The sequence below is a fragment of the Taudactylus pleione genome, unplaced genomic scaffold (genome assembly GCF_031769625.1).
Source record: "Taudactylus pleione unplaced genomic scaffold, aTauple2 ptg000910l, whole genome shotgun sequence".
Taxonomy (NCBI): domain Eukaryota; kingdom Metazoa; phylum Chordata; class Amphibia; order Anura; family Myobatrachidae; genus Taudactylus; species Taudactylus pleione.
This window is the reverse complement of record NW_028285311.1, coordinates 623,186-645,463: the sequence shown is the minus strand read 5'-3', so window position 1 is coordinate 645,463 and position 22,278 is coordinate 623,186. Positions and strand designations below refer to the sequence as shown.

Genomic DNA, 22,278 nt, shown 5'->3' with positions numbered 1-22,278 from the left:
CTGATAATCACATATATACAATGTACTCAGTCACTGTGTGTCTCCTACAGATGGACCCAGTAACAGAAATATTCCAGGGAGATGCCCCCGTCCTCTTTATTCACAGAATTGTACAGAGGAGAATCAAAGGATCCCACAGAAGCATCAGGTAGATGGGATTTAGGGTTTCACCGATGTAGCAAAGTGACTTTATATGATCTGTGGAGAAGCTGTATGTGTCTTATCAACCAGAATTCTTATACTTAATGTGATCTAATGAAACTTGACATTATATTTTATTGTTTTGTGGGTGCATAGGGTGGAAGTCTGGCTGATATAAAGGCAGAAGATATACATGGAGAAGAAGAGACGTATGTGACTGATAATAAGGCAGAAGATACAAAGGGAGAAGAAGAGATGCATTTGACTGATATTAAGGCAGAAGATATAGAGGGAGAAGAGACGTATGTGACTGAAATGAAGGCTGAAGATATAGAGAGAGAAGAAGAGACGTATGTGACTGATATGAAGGCAGAAGATATAGAGGGAGAAGAGACGTATGTGAATGAAATGAAGGCTCAAGATATAGAGAGAGAAGAAGAGACGTATGTGACTGATAATAAAGCAGAAGATATAGAGGGAGAAGGGACGTATGTGACTGAAATGAAGGCTGAAGATATAGAGAGAGAAGAAGAGACTTATGTGACTGATATGAAGGCAGAAGATACAAAGGGAGAAGAAGAGATGCATGTGACTGATATTAAGGCAGAAGATATAGAGGGAGAAGAAGAGACGTATGTGACTGATATAAAGGCAGAATATATAGAGAGAGAAGAGATGTATGTGACTGAAATGAAGACAGAAGATATAGAGCTAGAAGAAGAGACGTATGTGATGAGGCATCAGCAATGTAAGGAGGAGGAAATTCCTACAGATATTAACACAGGTGAGTAATAAACATTTACATTACAGTAAAGAGTCACATATTCTCCTTGCTCAATCACTACAAAAAATCTCTTTTCTTCCACCCTCCTCTGTCACTACAAACTAATGAGGACAATGTGTCTGCCCTGTGGCCTGAGTCAGGAGCAATCAGCCCCTATTATACTCCTGCTCTTCCCCCTCATATCATGTCACTGTGTGTTACCATCCCAGAGATCTGACCAGTCTCCTCCTCACACTCTCTGGTGTATCTCCTACATCAGGAGCCATCAGTCACTATTATACTCCTACTCTCCCCCTCACATCATATCACTGTGTGTTACCAGCCCAGAGATCTGACCAGTCTCCTCCACACACTCTCTGGTGTATCTCATACATCAGGAGCCATCAGTCCCTATTATATTCCTGCTATCCCCCTCACATCATGTCACTGTGTGTTACCAGCCGAGAGATCTGACCAGTCTCCTCCACACACTCTCTGGTGTATCTCATACATCAGGAGCCATCAGCCCCTATTATACTCCTGCTCTCCCCCTCACATCATGTCACTGTGTGTTACCAGCCCAGAGATCTGACCAGTCTCCTCCTCACACTCTCTGGTGTATCTCATACATCAGGAGCCATCAGCCCCTATTATACTCCTGCTCTCCCCCTCACATCATGTCACTGTGTGTTACCAGCCCAGAGATCTGGCCAGTCTCCTCCCCACACTCTCTGGTGTGTCTCATACATCAGGAGCCATCAGCTCCTGCTCTCCAGCATTTAAACATTTTATAAGTCAACACTGGTAGTACAATATTAGGGTGTGAGGGTTTCTTAAATCTTTGTGTCTGGAATGCTTGGACTCTTTCTTTCTCTACTAGGGGATACAGGTAGAATGATGGGTGTGAAGACACCGAGTTTATGTGTGCATTATTCTCTCCTACTGGCCCTCATCGCCTTGAGAAAGGCAACGGTACATAGCTTCCGCACGGTACCCCGGGTCTTTTATGGGTTCAGGGATCACACAGTAAGCACGCAATAGCAAGGTGCAAGAGCACCTTTATTTCATACACTCTAATTATACATGTAAACCGTAACCACACTATGTACAGTATATACAGGTAGCACTAACATCAACCACATTTAAAGACTATGACTATTACAAAATTCACACAAAGGAACCCTTCCCACCTAGACAGTCAATAATCCCCTGGGGGACTATGTGAGCACGGACCGCTGCACAGCTGTGAGACTCCGGTGGGCACGGTGCTGTTGCGAGAGGTACTGCTGAATGACTTGCTGGTCGCAGACGCTTGGCCCGAAGGGATTCCGCTACTGGCGAGAGTAGGGCACGCTGCAAAAGTTACCCAGCTCCTGCTGGCACACTAACCGCGCACCTGAGACAGCTCCGGATAGAACAGTAAGTTTTGGCTGCGTATCTGTCCCAGGTCTCCCTTTGATGAAGTCCGTTGCTGGAAGTCGGTAGGCTCTGCAATCCTGGCTGGGTCTGGAGGTGCCTCAGCCACTCAACATCAGTCCTGCCTCGCCGGTCAGGACCCAAGAACAAAGAACCCAGAAGCCCAGCTTTAGACCCTTTTTATCCATTCATCAGTGACCTGACAGCACAGCTTTATCTACTGACCACAATGTACCTTTGTCCTTTCCACTTCATTAAAGGTGGTAATGTCTCTATAAGGAGGCCAAACACAGTCTTCAGCTATTACAAGCTATCTGTGCCACATTGCTGTTTCCTGGTGGCCAACTGAATGATCAACAGCTTATATTATAAGGATTTCCCCACCAACATTTGTGGCTACTATTCAGACTGTGCTCTATCCACCTCACTCACTGGTTTGTTGCCTTAGTGTCAGCTGACAAGACTTCCCTGTAACGCTGCTCCCACCCACCCATCTGATTATTTCTCTTTGTGTTGTCCTGTGCTACGTGTAGCTTCCAGGGTCGTGATGTATCTTCTAATCAATGCCCTTATAATACCACTGTAGGTCATGTCCTGTGAGTCCCTGTCTGAGTGTATGATGCCATCGATAGGAGCCTATTAACAGTACAATCTCCTTAGCTGTGCCTCCCTGGTTACCTCCATGCCTAAGGGTAAGAAATCTGGATTCCACCACATTGTTTATTCTTTAAACCCTCACCACCCACCCAAACCTTTAGTTTTCCAGAAAAAAAACCTTACCCTTTTGTAGGTGCTGCTTCGGGTAGAGATTAGGAGGATGGAGGACCAATTGCCACACTCCACTAAATCAGATATTCCTGGTGTCCTGTTGGAATTTAGAAAAAATACAACGCATTTCAGGATGGTGTCCAAGAGACGCGTTCTGTCCTTAAAGCTCAGTACCAGTATTAGTGAACGTGTCGTTGTATACTTACTTTCAGGGGGCTAATGTGGCAAGATGCAGAAGACGAGCCTTTTCGCTATGGGCTTACCATAATAGACTACCCAGAGTCCTGGAGGCAGAAGACGAGCCTTGGCACTATGGGCTTACCATAATAGACTACCCAGAGTGCTGGAGGCAGAAGACGAGCCTTGGCGCTATGGGCTTACCATAACAGACTACCCAGAGTGCTGGAAGCAGAAGACGAGCCTTGGCGCTATGGGCTTACCATAACAGACTACCCAGAGTGCTGAAGGTGCTATGGGGTTACCACAATAGACTACCCAGAGTGCTGGAGGCAGAAGACGAGCCTTGGCGCTATGAGCTTACCATAACAGACTACCCAGAGTGCAGTAGACAGAAGACAAGCCTTGGTGCTATGGGCTTACCTTAATAGACTACCCAGGGTGCTGGAGGCAGAAGACGAGCCTTGGTGCTATGGGGTTACCATAATAGACTACCCAGAGTGCTGGAGGCAGAAAACGATCCTTGGTGCTATGGGCTTACCATAATAGATTACCCAGAGTGGTGTAGGCAGAAGACAAGCCTTGGCGCTATGGGATTACCATAATAGACTACCCAGAGTGCTGGAGGCAGGTGACTGCACCAATTGTTTTCGCACAGTGAGCTGTCACAGCTGGCACCGATTGTTGCATTGCAGTGATCCTGTCCATGTCAGTGACGGGTAACAAGTGGTACAGAAAGTGAGTGCATGTGTGCGCCATCCTTTGGAGGGAGAGTGTCTGCTTGCTCAGCAGTCTCATCAGCCAGTCTGTTTCCCTGGGCTATAGCAAATGTCTAAGCAGCCAGTGAGTGCTCACACTTTTGTCCATCTATTGGCGGTCACATGTTGTATCTGTGAGCAGGCCATAGTTTGTTTGATGGCTTATGGGACATGTACATGACCAGAATGTCCTTGTACTACTCCACTGGTTTTATCTTCCACGCAGACGGCAATGGCTTCCCCTGTCACATGGATTAATATCTTGGGCAATGGGTGACCAACATGTTGCTGAAATAGCCCGGAGGATGGAGCTTATCGCCATATAACTGGGTAAGGATGCCAGCTGCATTACCTTGGGCCTTGTGTAGGTGGAAAGTTTGTTACTATAAATTGGGAGGCCCCATGGCCGGACCTCAGTGAGGGCTTTTTAGATATCTTCAAATGCTTCAGTGGAGTCCTCTTTGTGTCACCTTCTCTGGTTGTGGTAAGGCAGAAAGGTCATTAACTTGAGCTGGAGGAAAGTAACTCCGAGTAACCGTTGGAGACCTCTCCTGTGTAGTGTGTAGATGTTCCTAATTTATGTAATAAATTCTCTCATTCCTTCTGTACGCTTTGTACAGTCTTTGCACATTTCTCTCCATGCGGACCAGGGACAGTACATTACGCATAGTGTGCGCCTGGACCTAAGGATGACCAATCTTGTTATTATCGTTATGTTCCTCACACAAACATTTTAAAGGTCCTAATTGTGAGAACGGTCTAGAACATTTTTTCAACACTTTATGCAGTTTATCCTGTATCTGACTGTTTTCTTGCCATAAATACTCATCATTACACTGACCGGCATCCATTGTGGAATTTCCAACAAAGAAGGACCCGACCTTATTGCGGTATAGCTAATCACAGTAATACAACTTCATACTGAGACATCTCCTTAATTACAACGTCACCGGCAGGCCTATAGTTTGTTATATCTTCTAATGGGGGACAGACCCATAATGAACAGTGTGGAAGTGTTGGATCCAGCAAGGATTAAGGTCACTTAGAATCTGCTGACATATGTCCGATCCTGTTACCTCTATCTTTATGTCATGTTCCTTCATTGATGCTATGGATGAGAGGAGCGCACATAAGAAGTGTAACTATTACATATACATGGTGACACCTCTGCATTGCTGCAGTTACAGTGTTCCTGGATATTGTGCATCTTACCTACAAGCCTGGAGGCAGCCGTATTATCCTCACGCGTTTCAGCTGTAATTTTATACAAACACCGTTCTAATATATTACAGCACATTATAGCTGTATTATCGCCACACGTTGCTGTCATGTTACAGAGTAATTCCCAGCACATGTAATAGCTGTATTATCGCCACATGTTGCTGTCATGTTACAGAGTAATTCCCAGCACATGTAATAGCTGTATTATCGCCACATGTTGCTGTCATGTTACAGAGTAATTCCCAGCACATGTTATAGCTGTATTATCGCCACACGTTGCTGTCATGTTACAGAGTAATTCCCAGCACATGTAATAGCTGTATTATCGCCACATGTTGCTGTCATGTTACAGAGTAATTCCCAGCACATGTTATAGCTGTATTATCGCCACATGTTGCTGTCATGTTACAGAGTAATTCCCAGCACATGTTATAGCTGTATTATCGCCACATGTTGCTGTCATGTTACAGAGTAATTCCCAGCACATGTAATAGCTGTATTATCACCACACGTTGCTGTCATGTTACAGAGTAATTCCCAGCACAAATGACTATAATAAAGCTGTAATCCCTGCCCTATGTATAACGGAACATAAAATGTCAGGTGATGAGTGTTACATTGTACATCATTGTGAGTTTATCCATTTGATGGTGATAAAAGGAACTTTGATAACAGTCTTTATTGAAAAATTAAATTTATGTGGCATCAATCATATATTTATTTTATTCCCAGCAGATGGAGGTAACAGCAGGAATATCTCAAAGGAAAATCTAATTTTGTCTGCAGATTGTGAAATAGAAGATAATGACATCAAAGAGAATTATCCAAGAGAAAACCCCATTACCCCAATTATACATCCAGTACCTCAAAGTGATCCTGCTAATAATGTGGAATGTTCTCCTGGTACATCTATCACAGCTCTTAGAGTAGATAACATATTTACCTCTCCTATAGAAGCCAAATGTCTTACACAGAACACAAAACTCATTCTCCATCAGCCAGCTAAGGCAGGTGAGAGACCATTTCCATGTTCTGAGTGTGGGAAATGTTTTAAGCAGAAATCATATCTTGTTTCACATCAGATGAGTCACACAGGTGAGAAACCATTTCCATGTTCTGAGTGTGGGAAATGTTTTACGTGGAAAGCAAATCTTGTTACACATCAGAGATGTCACACAGGTGAGAAACTATTTCCATGTTCTGAGTGTGGAAAATATTTTGCACAGAAATCAGTTCTTGTTAGACATCAGAGACGTCACACAGGTGAGAAACCATTTCTATGTTCTGAGTGTGGGAAATGTTTTACGTGTAAATCAAATCTTGTTACACATCAGAGATGTCACACAGGGGAGAAACCATTTCCATGCTCTGAGTGTGGGAAATGTTTTAAACAGAAATCAAATCTTGTTACACATCAGAGACATCACACAGGTGAGAGGCCATTTCCATGCTCTGACTGTGGTAAATGTTTCATAAAGAAATCATATCTTGTTATACATCAGAGAAGTCACACAGGTGAGGCCATTTCCATGTTCTGAGTGTGGGAAATGTTTTTCATGGAAAACAGCTCTTGTTAGACATCGGAAAAATCACACAGATTAGCTATTCTCATATTCTTATATTTATATTTTCAGATTGTCAGAAATTACAGAAATTTGATCTCATTAAGCCATCCTTTATTTAGCCTGTTGAAACTTTGCATGTTTACAAGTGGAAATTATTTATACTAAAAAACAAAATATCCTTAAGGATAGTATTTCTACTGACCCGGCTGCTTCATTGGCCTCTTCTGTTGTGTAAACCAGAACAATGAATAATAATGTATTGTATTACTGTCCTCATTGTTTCTAATATTTAATCTATTTTGTATAGAGTGTTACTCTGCAGTGTGTATAGCAGCATATGTATGGAGAGTGACCCTGCAGCGTGTATAGCGTTATATACTACAGATAGGAATTACAGCGCTCTAAATCTTTAGGTTAGAATCTCTCCAGCTGCTCCACTTAAAGAGTTATCCCAATCTCTTAAAGAACATAAATTGCCCAAAAAAAATGTGATGCGCTCAGGGATCTTCCCGATAAATAATGTGTATCTTAATGTTTGCTAGTAAAAGATGTGTGTACATAAGTCCAGAAAATCAATCTGTGGGTAGGGTGTTCTTTATAAAAATAGATTAAATGTCCAAAGTAATCCTATCCATGACCGGGAAAGTGTCACTGATTGTGTCCCAAAATCCAAACACTCTTTAGGGAAAAACAAATATATAGTTTGTGGATAATCCCAGAATAGTAACTTATGATGTCTGTAGGAAGGGTGTTCTGATAACAGTGCTATGCCTCTTCTTCCTCCTCTCCACCTCAAATACAATACATAGGCACGGTATCAGGAACTTGGAAACACAATAATGCAGGATAGGTAAGTAAGGTGTGTACTTACCAAATCCGTGATTGATTCCTGCTGGTCCCCATAGTTCCAGTGTTGGCAGAGATGATGATAAGGGATGGTGCGGATGTGATAATATGGAGGTGATGGTATGAGGCTATGCACTATGCAAAACTCAGGACCCTGGTCTCATACAACACTATTTATGGTTACAAATGTGACTCACAAGAGTCTCACACAACCAGTTCCAAACTACTGGTAATAAAAGAAGAGTGTTCACAAGTGCCTTGCACAAATGTACTCAGACATGGGTTCTGTGTTGAAAAAAAGGGGGCGTGGCCCAACGCGTTTCATCCAGGTTAGCGGACTTTTTCAAGGTGCCCGCCCGTCTATACTTCACTTTCTTATATAGACTGATTGCTGATGTCCTCGCCGCTGTGCTCGGCGTTACCCGCACTTCCGGGTTCGTGTGTGCGTCATCCCTGTTGTCCTGAATCCTATCATATGCACTAGAGTGTGCATTGATGTCTTCTGAACTTGTTGTACTCATGCGTCGTCCCAGCGGCCATTTTGGTAAGGGTTTTATAATGTACAATACTATACGGTGGCCATTTTATTGGTTATTCAGTGTAATCATGGTACAGAATATAGTAGAAATATGTCTCCCAGTGGTGAGCGACCATTGTATTGGTTATATGTTCTACACGGTTTTCACTTGTATCCTCACACTAGTCATATTGAACCTTCCTAACTATTGCATATTTAATCATTATGACTCAAATATTTGTATTGAGCCATACTGTACTCATTTCTCTACAAGGGGTCTGACTATTAATCAAAAGGTTATGGTGGTTATATTTCTACCTTTAGTATAATAGTAAATGTTAAACATCAATGACATTGTGTTGTTTTTATGTTATGTATGTATTTATTTATGTATTTTATCTGCCCCCATCTTACAGAACCTATTTAGGTCCTATATGTAACCTGCATGGTCGATCTCTTGTCCTAAGATTTTCTTGTAGGGTGTCATATTAATTTAAGTATTCAACGTTTTATTAAAGAATTGTTCCCGTAAACCTACGGATCTATATTCAAACCTTCTGGGATTAACGTATGTAGATTGAATATCCACCTGCTTTCGATTCTATCTATCCTGCTACTGTGGTCTCCTCCCCTCCAATTGGGAGTGACCTGATCTATTGCCAGGAACTTCCATCCCCTGGGATTGCTCTGATGTTCTGACACCCTGTGCTGGTCATATTGCGGATACGCTCTCCTATTCTGGTTTTCAAATCCCTAGTTGTACGACCTACGTATTGCAGATAACATGGACATTCTAGCAAGTAGATCACATTCTTGCTGTCGCAGCTTTATGTGTGCCGTATTTTATATTCCTGATGGGTCTGATTGCTAATGATACTCTCCGTAGGAATGGTGCTTCGATAACCCTGATGTTTATATTGTTGGCATCTACCACAATGATAGAAGCCTGGCCTCATTGTCTTCCCATCTAGCGGTATATGTATGGAGAGTGACCCTGCAGTGTGTATAGCAGTATATGTATGGAGAGTGACCCTGCAGCGTGTATAGCGGTATATGTAGGGAGAGTTACCCTGCAGTGTGTATAGCGGTATATGTATGGAGAGTGACCCTGCAGTGTGTATAGCAGTATATGTATGGAGAGTGACCCTGCAGTGTGTATAGCGATATATGTAGGGAGAGTGACCCTGCAGTGTGTATAGCGGTATATGTATGGAGAGTTACCCTGCAGTGTGTATAGCAGTATATGTAGGGAGAGTTACCCTGCAGCGTGTATAGCGGTATATGTAGGGAGAGTTACCCTGCAGTGTGTATAGCGGTATATGTAGGGAGAGTGACCCTGCAGCGTATATAGCGGTATATGTAGGGAGAGTTACCCTGCAGCGTGTATAGCGGTATATGTAGGGAGAGTTACCCTGCAGCGTGTATAGAGGTATATGTAGGGAGAGTGACCCTGCAGCGTGTATAGCGGTATATGTAGGGAGAGTGACCCTGCAGCGTGTATAGCGGTATATTGTAGGGAGAGTTACCCTGCAGTGTGTATAGCGGTATATATATGGAGAGTGACCCTGCAGTGTGTATAGCGGTATTTGGAATTGGATCACATGAATGGTATAATAGTGTGTAAGGAAGACACAAGGAACAGTGGGCAGTAAGGTGGTAGCAGAGTGGTAGCATCTAATAATAGAGGTTCCTGACACCCACCTCCTCCCCTCTATGTTATACCTATTATATGCTGCAGGGAGGCAGAGTAATGGGAGGATATATACACTGTTATATCAGAGAATGATTTGCTAGAAGCTGTCACACACCATCAGGACACAACAGCAGTGAGGAGTGAGGACTCCTGTGGGCAGGACGGTTGGTGTAATGGTTAGCATTACTGCCTCACAGCACTGAGGTTGTGGGTTTGATTCCCTCCACAGCCCTAACTGTGTGGAGTTTGTATATTCTCCCTGTGCTTGGGTGGGTTTCCTCCGGCTGTTCTGGTTAAACATTTGCTGTAGTGTCCATGTAGCAGGGAATATAGAGTGTAAGCTCCACTGGGGCAGGGACTAAGGTGAATGGGCAGATACTCTCTGTAAAGCGCTGTGTAATATGTGTGCGCTATATAAATAACTGGTAATAATATAAATAATATAAGGGTGTCCCTGGTGCTCGGGGTGGTGTCCTCACTATGTGTATATATCTGTGTATGTAATTACACTTTTGTCTCTGTACTTCTCTTTCCTGAGCTTAGAGTATGAGGCTATAAAGGTATTTTTCGAAAATATAAATATATTAGTACATACTGCACAATATTATACCTGATACATTGTAATATTGTGTGTATTTATTTATCTGGTTTTCCATGTACAAGGTGCCAGACGAGCATCTACTTCCCAGTGCTGGGATTCCAGGGACTGAATGTTTCTCATGTGCTAAGTAACTAAGTGAAGTAACATTAATCACATTTTATTTTTTATCTCAATATCTCTGAGTTAATGAATAGACCGATATACCTAACACATACATTGTGCACCCAACCGGTATCACATGGCCATTCTATGTACTGGTTATATTGTTTTATATGTCATGTACTTAACTAAAACAACAAACAAATGGATCTGCTAATATCGTGTGTACTAATATACAATGTATCACCCCTCACACGTTACCACGGGTGCTAGGAAATCATTACACGTAGTGTCTGGAGTCCGGTCTCTCCCATGTCATAATGTTAAGAAGACAAAAGAAGAAAAGTATCTCTCATCCTTGCTGGGGGCACTCTTTGATAATATATTAAAATATAACTTTTATTATATATGTTAAACAAACAACGTACAACACAAAGTATCAAATGATGATACAGTGAAAATATGAATAATAATAATATGATATTACTGAGTGTTAATACTCAGTAGTATTGGCAGCAGTCATGTTCAAGTAAATGGGCAACTCTGTATATAATCCGTAGTAAAACCATATATAATACCTGGTAATTGCTTACATAGAGTTACCTGGTATAGTCTACTAATATAGAGCAATATGTAGTCTCTTTAGCACTCACTACTTATCTCCAACATATAACTACATATAGCATCCACCAATGGTACAATATGTATTACCGCCCATAAATACCGGCAATAAATCACTGCAAATAAATGGTTCCGCTGAATATACTGTGGTATATGTTAGTAGTACAGGTAATAGGTATGTCTGCTAAACAATATCAGTCTATAGCCACAAAGACAATTTATGTACCAATTAGAGCAGATCAATAGATGGTACTGACAACTATGTAGAAAGCTTGGCCTAATGTATCAACATATCAGATAATAGTTATGTTGGTTGCTATACAAAAAAAATATTGGCTATATATAAAGAAAAATAGCTTCTGCCAAAAATATGGTAGTGTGTAGAGGTGTCGCCAAACAAAATGTTTTAATTTTTTTTTTTTTTTTTTATAAATCACGCTACCCCAATTACAGACATATCATGGAGGCAGCTGCTGCTCTCTGTGTGACATGCATTTATACAGAGGATTGGTCTAGTCAGGAGGACATAACAAGTATCTGTAAATCTCTATCACAATATTCCATGAAAATCAGTGGTAAAAAGGAATAAATGTTGGAACAATGATTTGATGACTCGTGAGACACATTGATGAATGGTGAGACACACTGATGAATGGTGAGACACACTGATGACTGGGTGAGACATACTGATGACTGGGTGAGACACACTGATGACTGGGTGAGACACACTGGTGAATGGTGAGACACACTGGTGAATGGTGAGACACACTGGTGAATGGTGAGACACACTGGTGAATGGTGAGACACACTGGTGAATGGTGAGACACACTGGTGAATGGTGAGACACACTGATGACTGGGTGAGACACACTGATGACTGGGTGAGACACACTGATGACTGGGTGAGACACACTGATGAATGGTGAGACACACGTGAATGGTGAGACACACTGGTGAATGGTGAGACACACTGGTGAATGGTGAGACACACTGGTGAATGGTGAGACGCACTGATGAATGGTGAGACGCACTGGTGAATGGTGAGACGCACCTAGAATGGTGAGACACACTGGTGAATGGTGAGATTACTGGGAAAAGATCGACCATAAGTGACAAATAAAAAGGAGGAAAGTGTTGTCTGCACACCCTCAGGTGGATAAGTGCGTGTGACAATCTCATATCATAATAAAGTTGTTGTGTAAGTGTAACATTATTATGTACAATAATTACATCTGTAAATACGATGTATGTGTGAAAATGTAGGAACAATGGCCCTCATTCAGAGCCGTACGCTCTGAGCAGAGCGCACGCTCTGAATGAGGGCCGTCCTCCATAACTATGGAGCGTCCTCCTGGACGCTCGTATAGCTGTGGGTCACCACCCACAGCCTATACGAGCGTGCAGTTTGATGGCCGCGATGGTCGTGACCATCGAAACTGCGAGCCGGAGCCTGCGGTTGAGGTTTTCAACCGCAAGGCCCGGAGTGATTTTGGCTCTATCAGAGCCAAAATCACTCCCACTGACATCACTAGTGATGTCAGTGGGCCGGCTTCTGACGGTAGGCGTTCCCTTGGGAACGCCCCCGTCAGGGAGGCACGCCCCCGGCACGCCCACCAAAGGGGGCGTGCTGTCAATCAACATCGACAGCACGCCCCCTTTGATCAGACACAACGAGCGAAGGAAAGTCCTTCGCTCGTCGCGTCTGGCGCATGCGCACGACGGAGCTCCCTCCGTCGTGCGCATGCTCAGTGCAGAACATCGACCCACTTGCGAGCGGACAGCCGCTCGCGAGTGGGTCTGAATCAGGCCCAATGTTATAATGTGTGTGTGTGTATATATATATATATATATATATATATATGTATGTACATATCCATATAACTGTACATACTCATATATAAACCTAAGTATGATGCCTATGGTGTTGTGACAATGAATAGTGTATACCCTTAATATGAGAAAAAAATATATATACTGAAAAATCCAGATAGTGTACGGAGTGAGTCGTGTATAAGTGGTGACTCTATAGAGGGATAAAAGATTTATGTCTATGGTCCTACAGGGACAGTGGGTAAGGATAGTAATATCTAAGCCATCAGAGAGATTATACAGTAATATATCACTCAAGGCAGTTGCCAAATATTGATATTCTAATACTGTTACGATGCTCTAGCAATTGCTAGGACCGAGATGGAGGTATTGGAGGTACGAGGCACATCCAAGAACAGTCACAAGCAGAATATTAAAATCATGGCAGTTTACTTTATAAATGATATGGTGGACCTGGAGGGCCAGTACAAACACAACATGTCAATGGTGTAGTAAGGAGCTGATACCATAGGACAGTCAATAGAATATACTGTAGGTTTACAGTCCAAACTAAAGTTGTTGAATGGCCAGGAGGCCTAGTTGCCAGTGATGCTTGAAACGTGATATAGAAGCAGGATTGCTGGAGGGCTTAGTAGACAGCGATGCTTGAAACGTGTAGAAGCAGGATTGCTGGAGGGCCTAGTAGACAGTAATGCTTGAAACGTGGTATAGAAGCAAGATTGCTGGATGGCCTAGTAGACAGCGATGCTTGAAACGTGTTGAAGCAGGATTTCTGGAGGGCCTAGTAGGAAGCGATGCATGAAACGTGGTGTAGAAGCTGGAGGGCCTAGTAGACAGTGATGCTTGAAACGTAGTGTTGAAGCAGGATTGCTGGAGGGCCTAGTAGAAAGCGATGCTTGGAACGTGGTATAGAAGCAGGATTGCTGTATGGCCAGGAGGCCTAGTAGAAAGCGATGCTTGAAACGTGGTGTAGAGGCAGGATTGCTGTATGGCCAGGAGGCCTAGTAGAAAGCGATGCTTGAAACGTAGTGTTGAAGCAGGATTGCTGGAGGGCCTAGTAGACAGCGATGCTTGAAACATGGTATAGTAGCAGGATTGCTGTATGGCCTGGAGGGCCTAGTAGACAGCGATGCTTGAAATGTGGTATAGTAGCATGATTGCTGTATGGCCTGGAGGGCCTAGTAGACAGCGATGCTTGAAACGTGGTGTAGAAGCATGATTGCTGTATGGCCAGGAGGCCTAGTAGAAAGCGATGCTTGGAACGTGGTATAGAAGCAGGATTGCTGTATGGCCAGGAGGCCTAGTCGACAGTGATGCTTGGAATGTTGGTATAGAAGCAGGATTGCTGTATGGCCTGGAGGGCCTAGTAGACAGCGATGCTTGAAACGTGGTGTAGAGGCAGGATTGCTGTATGGCCTGGAGGGCCTAGTAGACAGCGATGCTTGGAACGTGGTATAGAAGCAGGAAAGCTGTATGGCCTGGAGGGCCCTATAGACAGTGATGCTTGAACTCGGGGTACTTTGGTCACTTAGAAGCCGGTGAGCAGAGTACATGCTGCATGTACTGATTATAACTGGAAGTCTGGATGCACAGAAAGCAAGTTGCATAACCAAAAGTTCCACATGAAAACTCTATAGCCGACAGGGCGGCGACAGTCCAGGAAGTTCAAATAGGATCAGCTGCCAATCATTCAACACTAGGAGGAATTTGTATTGTCACCTTTCCATGCAGCCATAGCTGCTCTTACCTTTCTTACTTCACATTTCACTTTTCTCATTATGGCGATGCCCAGGGGTGCCTCGGCTGCGCCGATTTAGGGGTGTCCTGTGCTGTTCTGGATTTGAACAATAGAATGTTAGGGACCTACCCTAAAGAGGTTACCTGGATATGGTGGGTAGGCCCATAACCTTGGCCATGATTATACTAAAAACCTCTAAGGATTGCTATATGGCCTGGAGGGCCTAGTAGACAGTGATGCTTGAAACAGGTATTGAAACGGATTTCTGGATGGCCTGCAGGGCCTAGTAGACAGCAATGCGGCTGACGCCGAGGAACGTCGGTCACCTAGAGGCCGGTGAGCAGAGTACACGCAGCATGTACTGATTATAACTGGAAGTCTGGATGCACAGAAAGCAAGTAGCATAACCAAAAGTTCCACATGAAAACTCTTTAGCCGACAGGGCGGTGACAGTCCAGGAAGTTCAAATAGGATCAGCTGCCAATCAGACAGCACTAGGAGGAAACATGTGAAGTCCTCTGACATCTGGATCTCCTAGCAACCGGCACCCAAGAAACATGGTCAGGAGCAGGAGGAATACTGGCAGGAGACAAGTCCTGGACTGGACTTGTAACAGGCAGCCACGGAGATAACTGGCTATTAACGCCAGACGGAGAGCAGTGAAACACCTGATCCTTTTCCCCAGAGGTCCCCACACATACCCAGCGGCAGCGACTACAGAAGACCGTGGAATCAGGGGTCGTTTAGTCGATCCTGCGGATTGCAGCCTAGCTACCAGCAGGGAGCCGGGGACTAAATTTGAGAGGCACATAGCTGCGTCTAGTAACGCTGTCATGAGCAGAGGAGATCCAGTCAGAGTGGCTGCTCCAATACCCAGAGGATCATTGTGAGTCACTGTGAGTACCAGAGGGGCTATTAGCTCCGCTTCACTTCTCCCTATACCTCTATGCAGTGAAATGGGGTAGTCGAAAATAATGAATAGAGGGACTCTGGCAGATGCTTCCACCGCTGAAGTGGTGCCTAAACCTATCTCACCAACGTCTAATTCAGGGGATTCATTGGGTGACGATGCGCCCTTAACGGTGGGCTCCATGAAGCTTTTCCTGGCTTCCTTCAAATAGGACATTTCCTCAGAATTTAAATCAGCACTGCAGTCCTGTCAACAGTCAGTGGACATTTTAGGAGATCAGACAGATACACAATAATCTTATAACGTTACATAAGCAGCGCCAAACAGAGGTCACCACTCTGAGAGATAAAGTCGGGGATTTGGAAGATAGATCCCTACGTAACAATTTCAAAATACGAGGTATTCCCGAGTCAGTATCATATACAGATGTCAAGGAATATGTCACAAATCTGTTTATTAAACTACTTCCTACAGTGTCCATTACTGATTTTCTGATAGACTGCATCCACCACATACCTAAGAAGTCCTCACCGAGAGACACTCTTATGCGAATGCATTTCTATCACATAAAATAAGCTGTCCTGCGAGCTGCTAGACCCTTGGAAACTTCCGTGTCTATTCTGGGTAATCTTCAACCCTATGGAGATCTATCTGCTTCTACACTAGCCAAACGCAGATCATTCTATCCTGTTACAAGGGCTCTTCAGAAGGAGAATATCAGTGAGACTTTCCTACTAAACTGCTGATTAGTCAAAACGGTTCCACCACAGTCGTTTCGTCACCAGATGATGGTATCCAACTTCTGGTTTCTTAAAATCTGGAGGACATTTCAGCAACATTATCCAAAAGCCCGCGGATTGAACGTGATTGGTCTTAAACAAAGACGCAGTTTTCAGAGCACATAATGCCGGCTCTTGCTATAATAAGCTAAGTGGACATTATACAAAGTGTTTGTACGATTCAATTGTTGCTCATCTTGTAAGCAACACAGTTCTAGTTAATCTGATACCAATACCTATTTAGTAAATTAAGACAATGCCGGATCAGTTGGTAAATTTCCTCTTTTATCTTTTTTCTATTCCATAATTGGTAATTATATGTTGACATAGTTTAACTTTGTTGTAATTTGGAGTGGTGGGGGGTGGCCACTACCCCCTACTTTTCTCATATGTACCTCCTTAGGAGGTGGTCCTTTCTAGCTCCTATATGGTGCTATTCTGTTTTTTCCCTGTATGTTTTTTTTTCTTTTTTGTTTGTGTTTCTTTTTTCTCCTGCTATTATTATACATCTGTGTTCCCTGTTTTGCATCTTTTTTTAAAAGAAAAATTATACAAAATATGCAGATCTAGTACAACTTACTGTAGTCTATGGGTCACTACATCGTTATTTCAACATGACACAATGGTTCATTTACCCTCCTTAAATGTTAAAGGGCTAAACTCGCCCAACAAGAGGCGACTGGCCCTTTACTTCTTCCAGAACCATAAGGCACACATAGTGGAAGTTCAGGAAACCCACTTCATTAGTTCAGCCCCTCCAAAATTCTTTAATTCTTATTATCCCCAATCTTATATGTCAAATGGTCCTCAAAAAAAAGCTGGAGTGGCCATACTATTATCACGCTCCTGTCAAATTACGTTAGATGAACAAATTACAGACCCAAATGGCCTGTACTTTATTTTAATAGGGAAATTAGAAAATTGAGTGGTTACAATAGCTACGGTATATGCCCCAAATGCTAAACAAACTTTATTCTGTAGGAAATTCTGCTCCATCCTCCAAAAATGCTGCAAGGGTCCAGTTATACTGGTCGGGGACTTTAACATGTTGCTAGACCCGACACTAGATAAATCTACACCCACTAGTAAATTACACTCCCAACAGGTCAAGGATCATTCTAAAGTGTTTAATAGAATATTATTAGAATATGATGTTTGGAGGGTGAAGAATCCTACGGCCAGGGATTATACATTTTACTCACATGTACATCACTCCTATTCGAGGATAGACTTAGCACTGTCAGATAAATGGACTTTACGGGAAATTAGAAAGGCTACTATTATACCAGTAGCGTGGTCAGTCCACTCGGCTCCAGTTTTACACTGGGATGTGGATTCTCACAAGACCACCCCCTAGAACGTTGCATCTAGTTGACCATTTGTTGACTAATTCAGAGGCTAGACAAAATATTCTTAATTCTCTTACAACATATTTGGACACCAATAAACCAGAGGACACCTCATTATTTATCCATTGGTGCACTCTAAAGGCGGTGGTGAGAGTTACAGCAATCAAATCGGTGGCAAGACTTAGGGAAGCAGCTATTAAAACCCAGGCAGACTAAGAAGTAAAACTAGCTGATCTAGATGCTAGACATAAAAATTCCCCCCTTAACGATAAAATCTATCGAGAACTTCTTAAAGCTAAGGAAGAGTGGAATGTGTTGGCTTTGGGGGAGGTTCATAGGACTATATTTAAATTGAAACAGAGATGTTATGTTCATGGAGAGCGGGAAGAATGCTAGCTCGGAAGTTAAGAGGCAAAATGGCTAGGGAACAGATTTGGGCGATCTTTAATTCAAGGGAGCTAAGGTCACTGATCCTAATGATATAGCACAGTGGTTCTCAAACTTGGTTCTGAGGACCCCACACAGGTCACGTTTTCCAAGTCACCCAGCAGGTGCACAGGTGTACTCATTACTCACTGACACACTTTAAAAGATCCACAGGTAATTATAATTATTTCACTTTTGATTCTGTGAGGAGACCTGGAAAACATGCACCGTGTGGGGTCCTAAGGACTGAGTTTGAGAACCTGTGATATAGTGAATGCTTTCACTGATTACTATTCTAAACTTTATAACCTACAAGATGATCCCCAAGTATCCCAACTTTCCTCCAATTTTAGTTAATCTTTTTAATGAAGTATCTGACCATGGCTCTTTACCCAAAGAGATGCTAGAAGCTAGATTGGTAGTGTTTCCCAAACCAGGGAAGAGCCCTACTCTAATCACCAATTATCGACCGATAACATTGTTAAATTCAGACTATAAAATCTATGACAAACTTATAGAATATATGCTAAGCCTGCTCCTTCCATCCCTAATACACCAAGACCAAGTAGGTTTTGTCTTAGGCCACCAAGCCACGGACAACACCCGATGTGTAATTGACTTGATAGAGGCCTTCTCTGTTTTGGGTGAACCATTGTTGGTGCTTTCCCTGGATGCAGAGAAGACTTTCGATAGACTCCATTGGGGCATTTAACAGCGGTGCTACAACATTTTGGAATACGTAACAGAGCCTTATCTTGTATATTGGCGCTATATTCCAATCCTTCAGCTAACGTGTTCACTAATGGTTTGCTCTCCAATGGGTTGGACATACCTAATGGTACCCGCCAGGGTTGCCCACTGTCACCATTAATAATCACATTAGCCATTGAATGCTGAGACTATTCGGTCTACAGCAATGATTCAAGGCCTTGCCTTTGTGGGAGTACATCATGCGATCTGCTTATTCGCAGATGATGTACTGTTGACTCTTACACACCCCATTTCTAGTTTATCATGCTTACACGTGGTACAAGAGAATTATTCTCATGTGTAATGCTACAAGCTGAATACATCAAAATCTGAAGCTCTCCCGATTAATGTCCCACCCAATTTGCTTACCACTCTTAAAGCTTCTTATTCATATGTCTGGAAATCTAGAAGTCTTAAATACCTCGGAATCCAGATCACCCCGAAAATATCTGAATAATTACGTGTAATTACCTTCCCTTTTTGAGCTCGCTATCTTTAATGTTAACAGACTGGATGATGCAAGAGGTCTCATGGTTGGGATGTATAGCCGCCTTGAAAATGATGCTTCTTCCTAAACTTCTTTACCTTTTTAGAACAATACCGCTGTTGGTTCCAAAATACTTATTAGATAAGTTCCATGCAATATTTATTAAATATGTTTGGAAAAATAAAAAGCCAAGAGTTGTTAGGAGAATTTTGTCTTTACCAAAAATGGAGGGGGGATTAGTATTCCCGAACTTACAAACATACCAATTGGCATGTTTACTGAGTCAAATGGGAGAATGGTTCATACAAGATAACCCAAAGACGTGGGTTAGTTTGGAAAGAGACATAGCTTCCCCATTACCAGTGACAGACTTACTTTGGTTACCTCAAACCAGTACCCCTCATCGAACCTGTTGCTTAGCAATAGTTTTTTTTCCCCATAAGGCTTGGCTTGAAGTGGTTTCTAAGTTAGATGACATTACTCTGCCTACTACTAATCTTTCCCTTAAAGGAATTGCCTCTTTTATTTTGAACTTAAGATTTGATAACTAGACAAATAAGGGAGTGATGTCTTTACATGATGTCACCACAGACGGCATTTTGAACTCTTTCGCTCAGATATGAGAGAAATTCTCTATACCAGTAAAAGACTTTTATAAATTTCTGCAGCTACGTCATTGGCTGTTTAGTGCAACACAAACTCCCCATCATATGTGTACGGTCCCTAAATATTTGCACGATAAGAGTTACTACAGTTTCTTACAAGAGAGGCATAACTTGGTGGTATACCCTTATAATTAGTTCTCCAAAGCCCTCCAGATTTCCATCCTTAGTGAAGTGGGAGTCAGATTTGTCATGCTCAGTAACTGAAGACTGGCAGTCAGTCTTTAACACCTGTTTTGGGCTTTCTAAATGTGTCTCACATGTGGAACAATTCTATAAACTCCTCCATAGATGGTATCTCACCCCAGAGAAGCTACATATGATTTGGCCAACGATTTTCAATTTGTGCTGGCGACACTGTGATCAAGTGATTACTCTGCCACACATGTTCTGGTCGTGAACCATGTTGCTCCCATTATGGACACTAGTATTCAAACTTATTGAGCAGGTTCTGAAGATCTCTATTAACCCAGATCCTATAGTAGCTATCTTTCATATATATCATGGAAACCTTACTAATAAAGACCATTACATAATGGGGCACATACTTATTACAACTAAACTGCTAATTGCTCAACAATGGAAATCAAATGTTATCCCTAATATACAGGCTATCCCTAATATACAGGCTATTGAAAGTAAAGTACAAGCTCATTATGAATTGGAGACAGCTGGGGTCCCCTTTTCATCTTCAGTGTCCAACCCCGATTCGTTGGTTCGGTTGGAATGAATATTGGAGTCACAAACGTTCCTTGGGTAACTGAACTAAATAAAATAATGCAATATATCCAAAGCTTTATTGGCCACAATTCACAGTAATGTTATTACTTTACAACTGAATATTTTTTCAATTTATGATGTATTCTCAACCACTTAACTGACAATTTTTTTCCAAAAGCCGCTCCGAAATTGTCGTTTTTTTTATGATAGAATTAGGTCAAGAACATCTTTTTAAAACTATTTCAACTCAATTTGTTTTTTTAAATACCATAAAAATTAACGTTTTTATGGTATACTGTAGTTCTGGTCATTGACAGCTGTACCATCGACGGCCGATTGGTTAAGCCATCGAGAGAAACAATCGATTGCTTGACATCAGTTGGGGGGCTCCACACACACTATATATATATATATATATATATGCGCACATACACATACCGTATATACTCGAGTATAAGTCGACCCGAATATAAGCCGAGGTACCTAATTTTACCACAAAAAACTGGGAAAACTTATTGACTCGAGTATAAGCCTAGGGTGGGAAATGCAGCAGCTACTGGTAGTAATCCCCCCTCTGGTACTGTCCCCAGTAGTAATCCCCCCCTGGTAGTGCCCCCAGTAGTAATATCCCCCCCTGGTAGTGCCCCCAGTAGCAATATCCCCCCCTGGTAGTGCCCCCAGTATTAATCCCCCCTGGTAGTGCCCCCAGTAGCAACATCCCCCCCCTGGTAGTGCCCCCAGTAGCAATATCCCCCCCTGGTAGTGCCCCCAGTATTAACCCCCCCTGGTAGTGCCCCCAGTAGCAACATCCCCCCCTGGTAGTGCCCCCAGTATTAATCCCCCCCCTGGTAGTGCCCCCAGTAGCAATATCCCCCCCTGGTACTGCCCCCAGTATTAACCCCGCCTGGTAGTGCCCCCAGTAGCAACATCCCCCCTGGTAGTGCCCCCAGTATTCCCCCCCTCCCTGGTAGTGCCCCCAGTAGCAACATCTCCCCCCTGGTAGTTCCCCCATTATTAATCCCCCCCCTCTGGTAGTGCCCCCAGTAGCGATATCCCCCCCTGGTAGTCCCCCCCGGTAGTAGCCCCCCAGTAGAAAGAAATGTAAAAAAAAAAAACACTTACCTGTAACCCCGCTCCTGGTCCCGACGCTGCTACAGGCTCCTCCGCCGCTTTGCATAATGGGAGAGACGTCGTCATGACGACGTCTCTCCCATTACCCACTGCGGGAGCCGGAAGATGGCTCCCGCAGTGGGAGCAGCAGTAGCCGCTGAGAGTCTGACAGAGTCTCAGCGGCTGCTGATTACACCAAACACATAGCTGCCGGCTCCGGCGGCTGTGTGTATAGCAGTGTGTAGTGCTGACCGAACTCCGTCCTGTCAGCGCTACACACGCGGTGCAGGCTGTGTCACAGTGACACAGTCTGCACCGCGGCCCGCATGGTA

General features: G+C 43.2%; 2 protein-coding genes across 3 annotated transcripts in view; one reads left to right on the top strand and one right to left on the bottom strand.

Moving 5' to 3' along the window:
- The window catches only part of LOC148473814 (uncharacterized), a 336,188-nt gene that overhangs the window by 271,976 nt on the left and 41,934 nt on the right, over positions 1–22,278 (top strand). Inside the window, exons 2-4 of one of the 2 annotated variants that reach the window (XM_088459414.1) lie at positions 51–148; positions 298–925; positions 5,977–6,759. In XM_088459414.1, the coding sequence (XP_088315540.1) occupies positions 51–148; positions 298–925; positions 5,977–6,759 (1,509 nt within the window). The remainder of the gene's footprint in view (positions 1–50; positions 149–297; positions 926–5,976; positions 6,760–22,278) is intronic. The other variant, XM_088459411.1, reaches the window with a different exon arrangement.
- LOC148473815 (uncharacterized) overlaps positions 1–22,278 on the bottom strand; it is a 155,462-nt gene that overhangs the window by 112,384 nt on the left and 20,800 nt on the right. The gene's annotated exons all lie outside the window — the stretch shown is intronic.